This window comes from Gnatocerus cornutus, chromosome 4 (assembly GCF_029298725.1).
Source record: "Gnatocerus cornutus isolate USDA-ARS CGAHR chromosome 4, icGnaCorn1.1, whole genome shotgun sequence".
In the NCBI taxonomy this organism is placed as follows: Eukaryota; Metazoa; Arthropoda; class Insecta; order Coleoptera; family Tenebrionidae; genus Gnatocerus; species Gnatocerus cornutus.
In genome coordinates, this window is record NC_142236.1 from 541,495 (window position 1) to 553,964 (window position 12,470).

At 39.1% G+C, this 12,470-nt stretch overlaps 1 protein-coding gene across 23 annotated transcripts; it reads right to left on the reverse strand.

Annotated features, from left to right (window-relative positions):
- Positions 1 to 362: 362 nt before the first annotated feature.
- Positions 363 to 9,824, reverse strand: Tm1 (tropomyosin 1). Of its 23 annotated transcripts, none has more exons than XM_088034217.1 (10): positions 9,713 to 9,824; positions 9,182 to 9,322; positions 9,006 to 9,131; positions 4,563 to 4,696; positions 3,859 to 3,976; positions 2,972 to 3,042; positions 2,530 to 2,605; positions 2,406 to 2,468; positions 1,627 to 1,696; positions 363 to 630 (listed from the first exon to the last, which is right to left on the reverse strand). In XM_088034217.1, exons 2-10 carry the CDS (start codon positions 9,293 to 9,295, stop codon positions 548 to 550), a joined length of 855 nt encoding a protein of 284 aa, XP_087890343.1. In that variant the 5' UTR covers positions 9,296 to 9,322; positions 9,713 to 9,824; the 3' UTR covers positions 363 to 547. The 23 variants fall into 23 exon arrangements, 21 of the variants coding, with proteins under 21 accessions (XP_087890343.1, XP_087890334.1, XP_087890335.1 ...); XM_088034221.1 differs by lacking the exon at positions 363 to 630 and adding an exon at positions 679 to 897; XM_088034222.1 differs by lacking the exons at positions 363 to 630; positions 3,859 to 3,976 and adding exons at positions 679 to 897; positions 4,236 to 4,353.
- Between the last annotated feature and the right edge of the window lie 2,646 nt (positions 9,825 to 12,470).

Consider the following 12,470-nt stretch of genomic DNA (forward strand, 5'->3'; position numbering starts at 1 on the left):
AAAATTTTAGAGCAAAAAAAAGCAATTTTAGAATTTTTTATTTTTATAAAATTCCGTATATTTGCTAGTTTTATCGTCAATAATCGAAAATAACAAAAACAAGCTGAAAGAACTCTCAAAAATACAAAGAAAACAAAAATTTTTGGAATAAAAACCGGGAAATTTGAGGACTATTGCAGGAGATACTTAGGCAGCCCACATTACGCCACTAAAATCGATTAGAAAGTCGTCATGCCGTTCGCCGTTGCGTGATCAAAGACCACAGGGACACAGCCAAACAAAAAGGGGTTACAGAACCAGAAACGAAAAAAGAACCAAAGAATAAACGAACAAAACGGAAAAACAGCGAAGAAAACACGCCATCAAAAAGACCAATTTATTAGTAAAAATATTTCCGTCTAGCAACTGCCTGATGAAGAACAAGCGAAATTGGAACTCCAAGCCTAAGTGCACCGGACAAACTACAAAAGCGCTGCAAATTTCGAACACCGAAGACATTTGAGCACGCTGACGTCCTCTTAGGCAGTTTAGTTTCACCGGAGAAAAATTAATAACCGGCCAAATCGGCAACAGTCTGGTCCATCTCGGCGGCAATCGCTTTGAATCTCGCCTTCTCATCGACGAGTTCATCTGAAATGTTAGTATTGTTAGTACAAGGTGTGGGCATTGAAAAAGTGATTCAATTGATATATTTGTTTACTGTGGTATATACAACACGCAACACATTACCAAAATAAAAATCGACCGACAACAGCAACTAAAGAGAAACGAGTCGCGGGTACAACAAGTTGCTGTTGTTTGAGACATTCGGACATTTTTACAAGATGAGTTCGACGAAGGCGGTATCCAAATCGTCGCCGATTTCCTTGTAGCGTTCCTTCTCAGCAACAAGTTCATCTGTAAGTTGAAATTGAAAGTGATTGAAGTGGTAAGGCGGAAGTGACACTCATTTAGTAATCTGACGCAGCGGTTAGGGTCATGCGAGGGTAAAACAAAAAAAAAATAAAAAAAAAACATTTCATATACTTCATTATTAGCGTACACGCAGTTAGAAATAAACAGACTTTAATATAAATTGCTTTATGCTATAATACTACAAATCAACATTACCGTAAAAAATTGTTTAGCATCTGTAAATGAAAGGACCTGAAATGAAACCTGCTGAACCCAAAAACCACGTCTGTCTTATATTAATTATATTACATAAATAAAAACGTAAAGCCCGTGGTCCTTTCATTTACAAATTTCCGAATGTACAAAACAAAGGCATGATTTGATGACATTAACGAAGTCTATGGTCTCATATGGCAGTGAACCAACTATTGCATCGTAACACTTCGTTAAAACCAAAACAAAAATGCCTGCTACTAAGTGTGCTCATTGTGCCATCACACAAGAATTGATTTGCAATAAGCACCGGCTTCATTATTGTTGGAGAGGGAATGCAAGGCAGGAATGTTGACGGTACGAATGGTTTACATATTTTGGATATCATGCAAAGTAGCTTCCATCTCGTCAGATAAAAGTTTGTTCTTTTCCTTTTCTGCCAAGAGATCGTCTGCAAGTTAAGGCGTTAATACCACACAAACAACAACAAAAGAGTCAGTGGCAGCGGCAAGTACGCACCTTCTAATCTATCGACCTCCTTCTGAAGTTTCTGAACCGAACGTTCGGCGAATTCAGCACGAGCTTCAGCCTAGATAGAGAAAAAAAAATTAATTGAGAGAATACCGAGCGTCTTGGAGGAACTCCAAGCAGTGACTGGAAGGTTAGAAGGAGAAAAGAAGCGTTAACTCAACCACAACAAGTACTTACTGTTGAGAAGACCCTCAAACTTAAAGCACCTGAAGCTACCTGAACATGCAAAGCCCCCCTTTACTAAACTACAACTAAAAATTGAGACCAATTTTCGTTCAGTTCAGTAAAAAAAAGAAGAATTTTTATTTTAGACCGCGAACTGAACTTACTTCACGGAGTTTATCTGAGATGGAACGGATTTTATCCTCGCTATGTTCTCTGGTAACAGCCGCCTGCACACAATAAACTTACTATATACACATGCTTGAACAAATTAACAATACAAAAGAGACAAATCTGCGACGAGCCCCAGAATCACCAAAGAGCTATGTACAACAAAACTGCGCTAATGCGGAAGGGATCCAACCCCCACTTTACCTCTTGCAGACGATGGTCCACCTGTTTCAGAGCTACTGAATACTCTTCCTCTTTTAATGTCGCCTGTGTTAATAAGTCATTAGTTAAAAAAAAAACACAACACAAATGCGCACAAAAGCAAACGCCCACACAGAATGGAGAACATTCTGCGCAGTTTGCGTTTGTGTTAAACATGCCGCCAACAAAATAAAAGAGGTTAGACAGGAGGAACACTCCACACATGTCGGTACCTCCTTTAGACGGGTGGTCAAGTTCTTAATCTGATTTTTGTACTCTTCCTCGCGTTGGTTGGCCTATTGATTTGATCATAAATTAATCCACGAACGAACAAGTTCATACGAACTAAATATTTACCTTTTCTTCAGAGACTTCAAGAGATTTCAAGTTGTTGCCGACGACGCGGAGCTCCTCCTCAAGTTCTACGATTTTGCTGCAAAAACAACAATATTTAGTGCGCGTTCTAACAAAGGATCTTCGTTATCGCATCAGTGACACGATAAGGAAGAGTGGTGAGAGAAAGACTTGTACCTTTCGCTTTGCTCGGCTCTTTCTTCGGCTCGTTCCAAATCTTGCTCCATAAGGACCAACTTTCTGGCAACCTAGCAAACCACACACACATGCAGAAGGTTAACAAAACGTAAAAAAAAAAACAATTTGTGTCATTTTAGTTGTAAAAGCTAGCTAAACTGACGTTAGTGAGTATAAAATCAAACAAAAGAAACACATCGATTTCACGCCTGGGCTGTAAATTAGCATCGTGCCACACTTATAAAACGACAACTATCTAGAAACCTACGATTCTCCTGCTTCGGCGCGTTCTTCAGCTCTCTCCAAGTCGGCTTCCACCATGGCCAATTTACGAGCTACCTATATATGAATTTTCATGAGTTTGGTAATTAAGAGTGTTGGGACATGGTTATTCACAAAGTTGGTATTGGTGTTAAGTTGTAAAACGAGATGGCGAGCAGATCAGTGAATTGAATCCAAGGTTGTAATGCGAGAACTGTTTCCATGGTTGTTACCGTAGAAACAGTGCCTTCAAAATGGCGTTTCACTGGTTTTGCCCCAGCCATCTCTGTTAATACCAAACGTTCACTGTTAGGAGATGTTCCAAACCAATTGGAAAATCCTCTAATGAAACATGCATGTGATCACCATGGAACATACTCATCTAACTGTAGCCACGTATTAATGAAGGCCTCCTGATTCAGTCCGTAAAGTAACAGTTCGTAGCGTTAACATTCCTAATTAAAGCAGTTGACAATGGTGTTTGTTGATTTGAACGTTAGTTTGGCATTACAATGACTTAAATTAGTACTAAATACAGATACATTAAACCAATTCGTTTTTAAATATACAATATTGAAATATACAACTAAGCACTAAGCCCCCCTTTTCAAAAATCCCCATTGCTTGGACGGATCGTGTTCACCAAACTACAACAAATTTCCACTGACACAAACACAAAATTCACTCTCAAGGGCACTTTGAAATTTCACAATAAGAAAAAAAACGCCCATTTTTGGTAAATTTTAACCCCCCACGTGGATGTGTAGTTCCATGGTGTCGATTCAAATATCTAGTTTAGTCATAACCACACAATTTGGATTGATAGCACTGATTAGTAATAGCCTCGATGCAAAAGAAAAACACTGTAAAACGCTAAGTCAAGTTATTATACACCTCATCGTATTTTTTATCGGCTTCTTCAGCCAAGAAGCGGGCTTCTTTCAGTTGGTTCTCTAGGGCGTCCATTCGCTCTTCATCGGCGAGTGACCGGTTCTCGAGAACCTTGCGTTGCCTAACGAATAAACAGTCGGTAAAAATAAAAACAATCGGAGATGGACACCTGCAGGTGCTAACACTGCAGATAACCATAGAAAAACTTAAGACTAAGTCATGGGTGCTTCGGGAACTGCCACCTAGAAGGAACCCTGTCGGAAATGAAAACCTAACAGTCCCTAATGCCCTAACGGCCCCCGACGAGCCCACGAGGGCCTTTACACTCGTGAACCCTTCAAGGGCAATGTTAATTCTCTTAAAATGGATGGAGGTGGTACCTCTTCGTATTTTTTGTCGGCCTCTTCTGCTATAAGTTTCGCTTGGGACAGCTGGGTTTCCAAGATGGCGACTCTATCGTCTTCCATGTTGGTCCTGTTTTCTAAGGCTTTGCGTATCCTAGCGTGACGGGCGGCATGTTATTAGTGAACGACTTCTCGACGAAGTCAGTTGCGAAAATATGCCCATAAAACAAAACAAACTCATAGCATGTTACGGAAGGACTAGCCCTTTCATGACACGCTAGATTACGCGTATTTTCGCAACCGACTCTCATCGTGACGTGGTTAGTTAGAGTCACGTTACGTCGCCGCTGAGTTGAAACAAACCTTTCGCTCTCATCGGCAGCAGCTGAAGCTTCGGCCAATTTGGCAGTAGCAGTAGATAAACGTTCTTCTGAACGTTCCAAATCTTCCTCCAACAGTTGGATGCGGCGATTCAGAGCTGCCACTTCCGACTCAGCCTGGAAGAAGCGAAAATTGATTAGTCAAGATCCCCACATCCGAGAATTGAAGTTCTCAAGCGAATGTTTGCGGTGAATTAGTTAGAAAACAATGTAAACAATGGGCGTTTGTTGGGACAAAAAAAGAACAGGAAGGAAACACGTCATCGCCGCTTTGTTGGAACCTGAACACCCTTCGATTTGGGAAGTTTTGCCCAAGTTCGATGACACAATTAGAGACGATATTCTGATTATGGAAACTTGACTGGTTAAGATGGTCATTGAAACGCGCATATTTAGAGCGTTTAATTGGTGAAATGTTGGAATGGAATGTGCGCTCGTGGTGATTAATTCGATTTTCTAAAGGGAAATTCACCTGTTGCGCCGCGCCGTTTTTAAACGAAGCAAGTAAAGCATGAAATAGTATTACGCATTTTTCGCTCGCGATTGTAATGCGGAAAAACTAATTAAATTTCCAAACTAATTTATTTTTTAAAACATTAAAATTTATGAGTTATATGGCGATAAAAGCCAATTGTTTATTTGGCGTGGGCTAGCTTTGCAAAAAAAATTGCGTTGTAAAATCGTCTTTTTACGTCATGAAACAAAAACGACTCGCACCACCAATACTAGATTATATAAGACTGTCCCTTTGAACTTTTCAACGAGACGCCACTGGTTATTACATAAATGGTAGATCCAATTTTAGCAGTGCGTATTTGACTCACCCCGTATATGTAAAGGATGACTAACATCCTTTTCGGCGCGTTTCTTAAAACACCGACCGCAGTATCTAATCATTACAAGTGAGGTCATTTATTTGTTAGAAACGTCAATCTCAGTATCAATATTTCAAGTGTCAAATTTTAGGTTAATTTGCCAAAGGTCATCAATTTTGTGAAGGAATTTTTGAATTTAACGACCATTTTTAGGGATTTTAACCGAAACAGTGACTAATTTGGTCTGAATGGTGTCTTGATTTTTTCGCCGTGGATTCGTCATCGTGAAAATCGATGAGGCCATTGAACGCCTGCCCCAACCCACCTCCGCCACTGGTTTTGTCACGAAATCCCAATAAATTTCCGAAAATCGTCAGAATGGCGAATTTACCGAAAAAGTGACCGTTATGCTTACTTCCTCTCGCCGCATGCATTCAGCATGAAGTCGTTTATTATATTCTTCGCATTCGTCCTTGTAACGTTCCATCTCTTCCTTGGTCTGCCTCATTTTTTTCTTGAGAACATCCAAAAGAGAGCCTTGCTGTATATTCGTCGTCATTTTCCTCAGATTTTTCGTTTATGCTAACAAAAACACGAAAATTTCACGACAAAAGACACCACGCACCAACCCAACACCCGACAACTTGCAACTGGGCGAGCCGGCAAGATGGCGACTCACGACTGCCAACCACCTGTCACGAAATACACTGGCGCCGGGATTCGAATTAGAGGAAACGGAAATCAATTGTTAATTGTTCCAATTTACTCTTTTTACGATGGGGATTCACATGGGCGGTTTCAAGTGGAGGAAATGGGTGCGTTTCATGGGTTATTCGCGCGATTTGGAGCATGTGGTCACGACTTTTGACCTCGTTGTCGACCAAAGTACTGCTGATACAAATAAGGTCAAAATGTAATGAATTATGTAAATAAAGTTGCGATACAAGAATGCACAAATGTGAAAAGAACCGAGACGCGATTTTCAGGGGGACGGGCGTGTGGGTGTGGCCTCTACTGAATCATCGCTTACTTTGATAACTTATCGAGAGTTTGTTTATTTATTGTTACTTTTCCGCTCACGTTTTACCCTCTAGTAGACTTGCATTTTTTGAGTGATGGCAGCACTGTCTTACCAGACGCGCCATTTCAAAAACCAATTTTCAAAACAAAAATTTTAATTAAATAAAAAAAATTCAAAAAAAAACCAGAACATTCTGGGATACGCGGTGATGATCGCAAAATTAATTGAAGTTTTCTTTTTGAAAAAAATAAAAATGCCGAACTTGGAAAAAATAACGGTTCTTCACAAAAATGAAAAAAAAAATCATCAATTATGAGATTTTAATTTTTTTTTCTATTTTTTTTCTGAAAAGTACATTTCAAAACAAAAATTTTGAAAAAAAGTCCAAATAAGTTAATTGTTGAAAAAGTTATAGCTATTTGAAAGTATAAAAACCATTTTTTGGAAAAATTCATAACTTTTTTTGGGTTGGGAACAAAAATTTGAAAAAATTCTGAGAACCGTTTTTCATAGAGTAGGAAATAATGAAAAACTTTCAGCCAAATCGAAAAAGGAACACCCCATATACAACTGTCGCCATTGGCAACGTGACACAAATCTCAGTTAATAAAGCGGTAGTCTGTCAAACAACGCTTCGCTTTTGTTTACTTGTTGATAGCAACGTCGTTTTACAAGTCAAGAATGACGTCAGTGGGTCTAGTGGGCCTTGGTTGTTGAACATGCAGGGCTACCAACCCACTCTCGGAATTCAAAGCTATTTTTGGCTGTGCGCTCTCCGTTTAATTTAGACACTAATTAACCAAAAAGCGGTGACCACCCGTGAAGTCTGTGCTTTATGATCCATTGTGCGTTAAGTAGTTCATTCTTCCCAATTGAAGCCGCTTACTGTTATAAACACTTCTAAAAGGTTTATGGCTTTTGGAAATGTTTGGCACCAGTAAACACTTCTTGTTTACTTATAAATTGAAATGACGCATTTTCTGGAGCGTATCTCTTGTAGTTTGAACCTACCCTCTTTAATTGGGTGTTCATGATATTGTGTAGCTCGTTCCGGATGATGGAGAACTTGATGAGGGTGTCCGAGCTGAAGATGGAACTGAAGGCCAATCCAGGGTAGTCCGCGCATCTTCTTCCTCTTCTTCTCGTTTCTCTTTCGGCGACAACTTCCGTTCGTTCCGAGGTGCATCTTAACTTTGACAACTCTTCGATTTCGGGGTCTTCGACTTCTTCTTGGTCGCTTTGACTGGACCCTTCAGCCGCGGGTCTGTACACCATCGACATGTCTTGCGTTTTTGGTTTTCGTATTCTCTCATTGCATTCATCTTTGAGACTTTTCTTACTAATTTCTACTTCGTCATCACAATTGGTCAAATCTATCACTTCAGTGGTATCACAATTGGGGGCTTTCGAGGCACTTTGCATCACATTTTGTTGTTGTTCAGTTGCAACACTTGCAACACTGTAAGGGCTCAGTGGCGGGTTAACGGGGGTTTGATCAAGGGCGGCCCTCCTTCTGTTGCTATCATTTCGAGGATGATGTTGGTGCCCCCTTTTCCTCGGATTACCCGGGCCGGCCCTTTGAGACATTCTTACTTCGACGAGAACTTAACTAGATCACATTTTAACGCAGCCATTTTGGTTGCACTACGACTACTGATTTTCACATTGGAACCAGTCAACAGTGGCGCCACCGTCCGTAACCAGGCAACCAACAATACACTCGAGATCAATCCAATGATGAATGAGCGCAACATGGCGGATTTATGACGTCACGGGATGGGTCAGCGGCGTGCGCGCCTTATTTGGAGACGGATCGGGTTCCATAGTTATTTTTGGACCCCAGATGGGGGTTACAACGTTACGACGGAAAGTTTCCTAAACTAGCGCTAATAAGACGCAAGTTGAGACGCAAATAGCGTAAAAATTGACAGCGAACTCGTATATTTAGACAGAAAAGTGCGATTTTGTTTCAGGAAGTCGGCGAGACGAACATGAAAAGCGTTTTAATTGTTTTTAGCGTTGCGCAATGTGTACAAAATGGCGGTGTTTGTTTGACCTTCAAAATAACAAATGCACCCACAAATAGAAAAAAGTTGCAGCATTATTCTGACAAATTTTAGTTTTTTTACAGTTTGTAAAACTCCCCCAGAGTAGCCAACGTCAAGAACCAAAACTCTCAATATCGCATTACAAATAGAGCACGTTACAGATTCTGTAGCCTTTTTTAATAATAATAATAAAATTAATTAAAATTTAATAATAAAAAAGCAGAGCCCACCGTATGCCGATTTTAAGCGAAATAAGCAGGCGTTGGAACGGGTGACTCGATATCGTTTGTTGAATTGTCAACAATGACATAATAGTTTAACCTCAACTGTCAACCAGTCAGGGCTGCCAACAGGTTTCGAATTCCAAAGCCTCCCAAACCGGAGGTAAAATTCCGCGAGCGCATGTAAACACTTTTGTCTATTTTCGAGCGATTCATCAAAATTCCATTATTATAAACATTCTATTTGCGTCACCGCACCGCCAGTTTACACAATCGAGTCCAACGCAAAATACAATTTAATTTTAGCCGAAATGAACTCACAGTTTGAAGAGCCTTCTCTTTCTCCTCCAATTTTCCATTAACTTGCGTAAGTTGTTCACCGGTCTGGTCAAGTTCGTTCTCAATGGTCTGGATCTTCTTTTGCATGGTACGGGCCTCTTCTTCAAGCTACGGGAAGAACAAGGGTTACAGGGAGTTTAGGGGGTTGGAAAAAATACTTTTTCTGCGCGGAGATTGGCATCTTTGGCTTGTTGCTCGTTGAAGACAGCGCGATCTAAAGCGTTGTCTTTTTCAAGCTTCATCGCTTGCATCTTCTTCTTGATCGCGTCCATGGCTGTGGTTGTGTTTTATCTTTCGCGCTGGAAAAGAAAAGACCAGGTCAAGTCTGCACGACCATATGGTAAAGATGACTAAGCGCGTGTCCATGCAGAGACACTGATAAGATCAAGAAGTAGAAATTCTTTCGAGTTTGTTTTGATTCGTGGTGACAACAATGTTGCGTAAAAAAAAACAAATTCTTCATTGTTGACGATTTTTCGAACTTGGGCGCTCCAGTTAACAAATCAAAGCGATGCGATGACTTCAACAGCGACCTTGTAATACATGCCCAAATAAGGTACAAAACGAACCGATGGATTCAGATTTTTAATTCGTACGCGCGCGAAATTTTATAATTTTTTTTTATTGGAAATTATTGAGGGCTTGTTGGAGTATTTTCGGTGAAGATATTGAGGATTTGAAGAACTTACCGAAGATGTTAACTAGGAGTTCTCTGTACCGGCAGACACGACACAAGGTATCAGAGCGACTAACGAAAGAGCTACGGAGGTGCTATCAGTTTACGTGGTCTCCTTACTGGGTTAGGCCCCACCACCTCCAAGAATAGCCCTGCTACCACACCGTCTTGCTAAAATCAGAATGTAGGAAGGTTTCCAGGGGTGGTCAAAATGTGGCAGATGGGAGAAAACGTCGGAATTTTGATAAGTGGGAATAACGAATGACAGAAGCTTTTAATTTAAATGAGCTCATTGTTTGTCCAAAATTCCTAAATAAATAGAAATAATATGAGAAAATAAAATAAAAATTTACGTCGAGTAATGTTTAATCTCTGAAGTATATTTAGAAGCTCCATTTTTTTATCTAATTTACCGGAAAAATGGTACAAAATTGCATTGAAATGCTCAAAAAATGACAACTGAATGAATTTTAGGATATTCCTCAAGAATGGAATAATAATTTTAATTAGACAGTCGGGAAAGATGCCAGCATATTCTAGAAAATTCCAGAATCCTAGAAACTCCCTGAAAATTCAAGAACTGTGAGAGAAAAAAATTAAGTACTCAAGAAATACCACAATTATTAGATAGTCCTGTGGGCTCCTGCAAAATTCCATCAAATCCTGGAGCAAATGTGTAGATCCAGAAATGTCCAGAATTTCAGAGAGTCCCTTAAGTATCCTGAAGAATAGTAACAACAAATTTTAATTAGACAATCGGGAAAAATTCCAGCATATTATAGAGAATTCCAGAATCCTAGATAATCCTTAAAAATTCAAAAAATACAAAAATTATTAGATAGTCCTGTGCGTGGGATTCTGAAAAATTCCATCAAATCCTGGAAAAAATATGTAGATCCAGAAATCTCCAGAATGTCAGAGTCCCTCAAGTTATCCCGAAGAATACTAAAATAGTTGTTTTAATTAGACAATGGGAAAAATCCCAGCTCATTTTAGAAAATTCCAGAATCCTAGAAACTTCTTAAAAATGTCAAGAATTGCGAGGAAAAAAAATAAAAAAACTCAGAAAGTACAAAAATTGTTTGATAGTCCTGAGAGATCCTGTAAAATTCCATGAAATCATGTAAAAATATGTAGATCCAGAAATCTTCAGAATTTCAAAGAGTCTCTCAAGTATCATGAAAAATCCTAACAAAATAATTCTCTCAAATATTCTGACGAATATAAAAAAATGGTTTTAATTAGATAATCGGGAAAGATCCCAACAGATTCTAGAGAATTCCAGAATCCTAGAAAATCCCTGAAAATTTAAAAGTTGTGAGGAAAAAAATAATAAATAACTCAAGAAATATAAAAATTATTAGACCTGTGAGATCCTAAAAAATTTCATCAAATCCGGAAAAAAATATGTAGTTCCAGAAATTTTCAGAATTTCAGAAAGTCCCTCAAATATCCTGAAGAATACTAACAAAATAATTTTAATTAAACTATCGAAAAAAATTCCAGGATATTCTAGAACATTCCAGAATTCTAGAAAGTCCTTGAAAATTCAAGAAATGCCAAGGAATAAAACAAAAAACTCAAGAAATACAAAAATTACTAGATAGTCCGGTGGTATCCTCAAAATTATAAGTGGATCCAGAAATTTAATCCAAAGAACCTTTGACAATCCTAAAAAAAATCGATAAATCCAGAGAATCGTTCAAAATCGGTGAAACTTATCGAGTTGCATAAAAACTCGTCTGGAATCCAGGATCCGGAAATTATAAACACCAAAAAATAAAAAATAATTAAAATGTATAAAATATTTTGGCATGTCAAACATAAAAACCCAAAAAAATCCTCAGCCGCCGCCGCCGCCGCAAGTCGTCTTGTAGCAGCGCCTGTGAGATAATTGACTTTAAAAGCCAATAAATCGAGTAATGAAATCAGTCATCAATCACTTTCTCCCAACAAAACCTCCCGCGTTATTAATACCTTCCGAATTTTTCCCTCTAGTTATTTTCGTCAAAACCTATTTTTCTCTCCGGTCAAAGAATTTCAGAGCAGATTGCGTTTCAAATACAAATCGCTACAAATCCCACTTACCAAATACATACATTACTGAAAATAACTGTACGCATCGAACGTTTCTTCAATGTTAAACGTGTCCTTGTCCAAGACATTTATTCCATATTCGTGTGGGTCTTAAAACCGCGCGTAACTACCAAATTAGCGACTCCTATCGACTCGGAATTACCGAAATGGATTTTTCGCGTTATTATCTTCGTGATGGCAAAAATTCAGGGCGATTCTCTCATAAAATTGGGGTGAAATTATCCACGAGCCGAGCATTTGCGTTGGTGTTACAATGGATGGCTTAGTCACATATCGGTTACTGGGTCGACGAGATATAGACCAATGTCGGCACTTTCGATTTTACTTTGGCGATTCTGGTCCTAAAATGGAAGCTGGTGGCGCTATAAAAAAGCGTTTTCCTTCAGGCGGTTTTAATAAAAACTGATTCGGAATTATTAATAACGAAACTGAGGAAATTGCAGCGAACATCTGGCGCGATTTCGCACGAAGAATTTTCTGGGTTTCCAAAAACTGCTTCTCTGTCGAACTTTAGGGCTTCATAGAAATTAGATTTTTAGGCGAATATTTGAGAATTCTATTAATTGGAGTTTCGTTTAGCATCCTCCAGCGCTTAGAATTGAGCCAAAAACGCACATTTTCGGGACCCCTGGCTTTAACACCGCATCCTACTCAGTAACTCTTGGTGGGGCATT

Excerpts from the sequence above, each read along its gene's own strand:
- Tm1 (XM_088034208.1), bottom strand. The coding sequence starts at position 8,002 with ATGTCTCAAAGGGCCGGCCCGGGTAATCCGAGGAAAAGGGGGCACCAA. Across the intron at positions 2,606-2,971 it reads CGCGCCGAAGCAGGAGAATC|CAAAATCGTAGAACTTGAGG; the intron begins GTAGGTTTCTAG and ends TTGTTTTTGCAG. Across the intron at positions 1,697-1,967 it reads TCTCAGATAAACTCCGTGAA|GCTGAAGCTCGTGCTGAATT; the intron begins GTAAGTTCAGTT and ends TTCTCTATCTAG.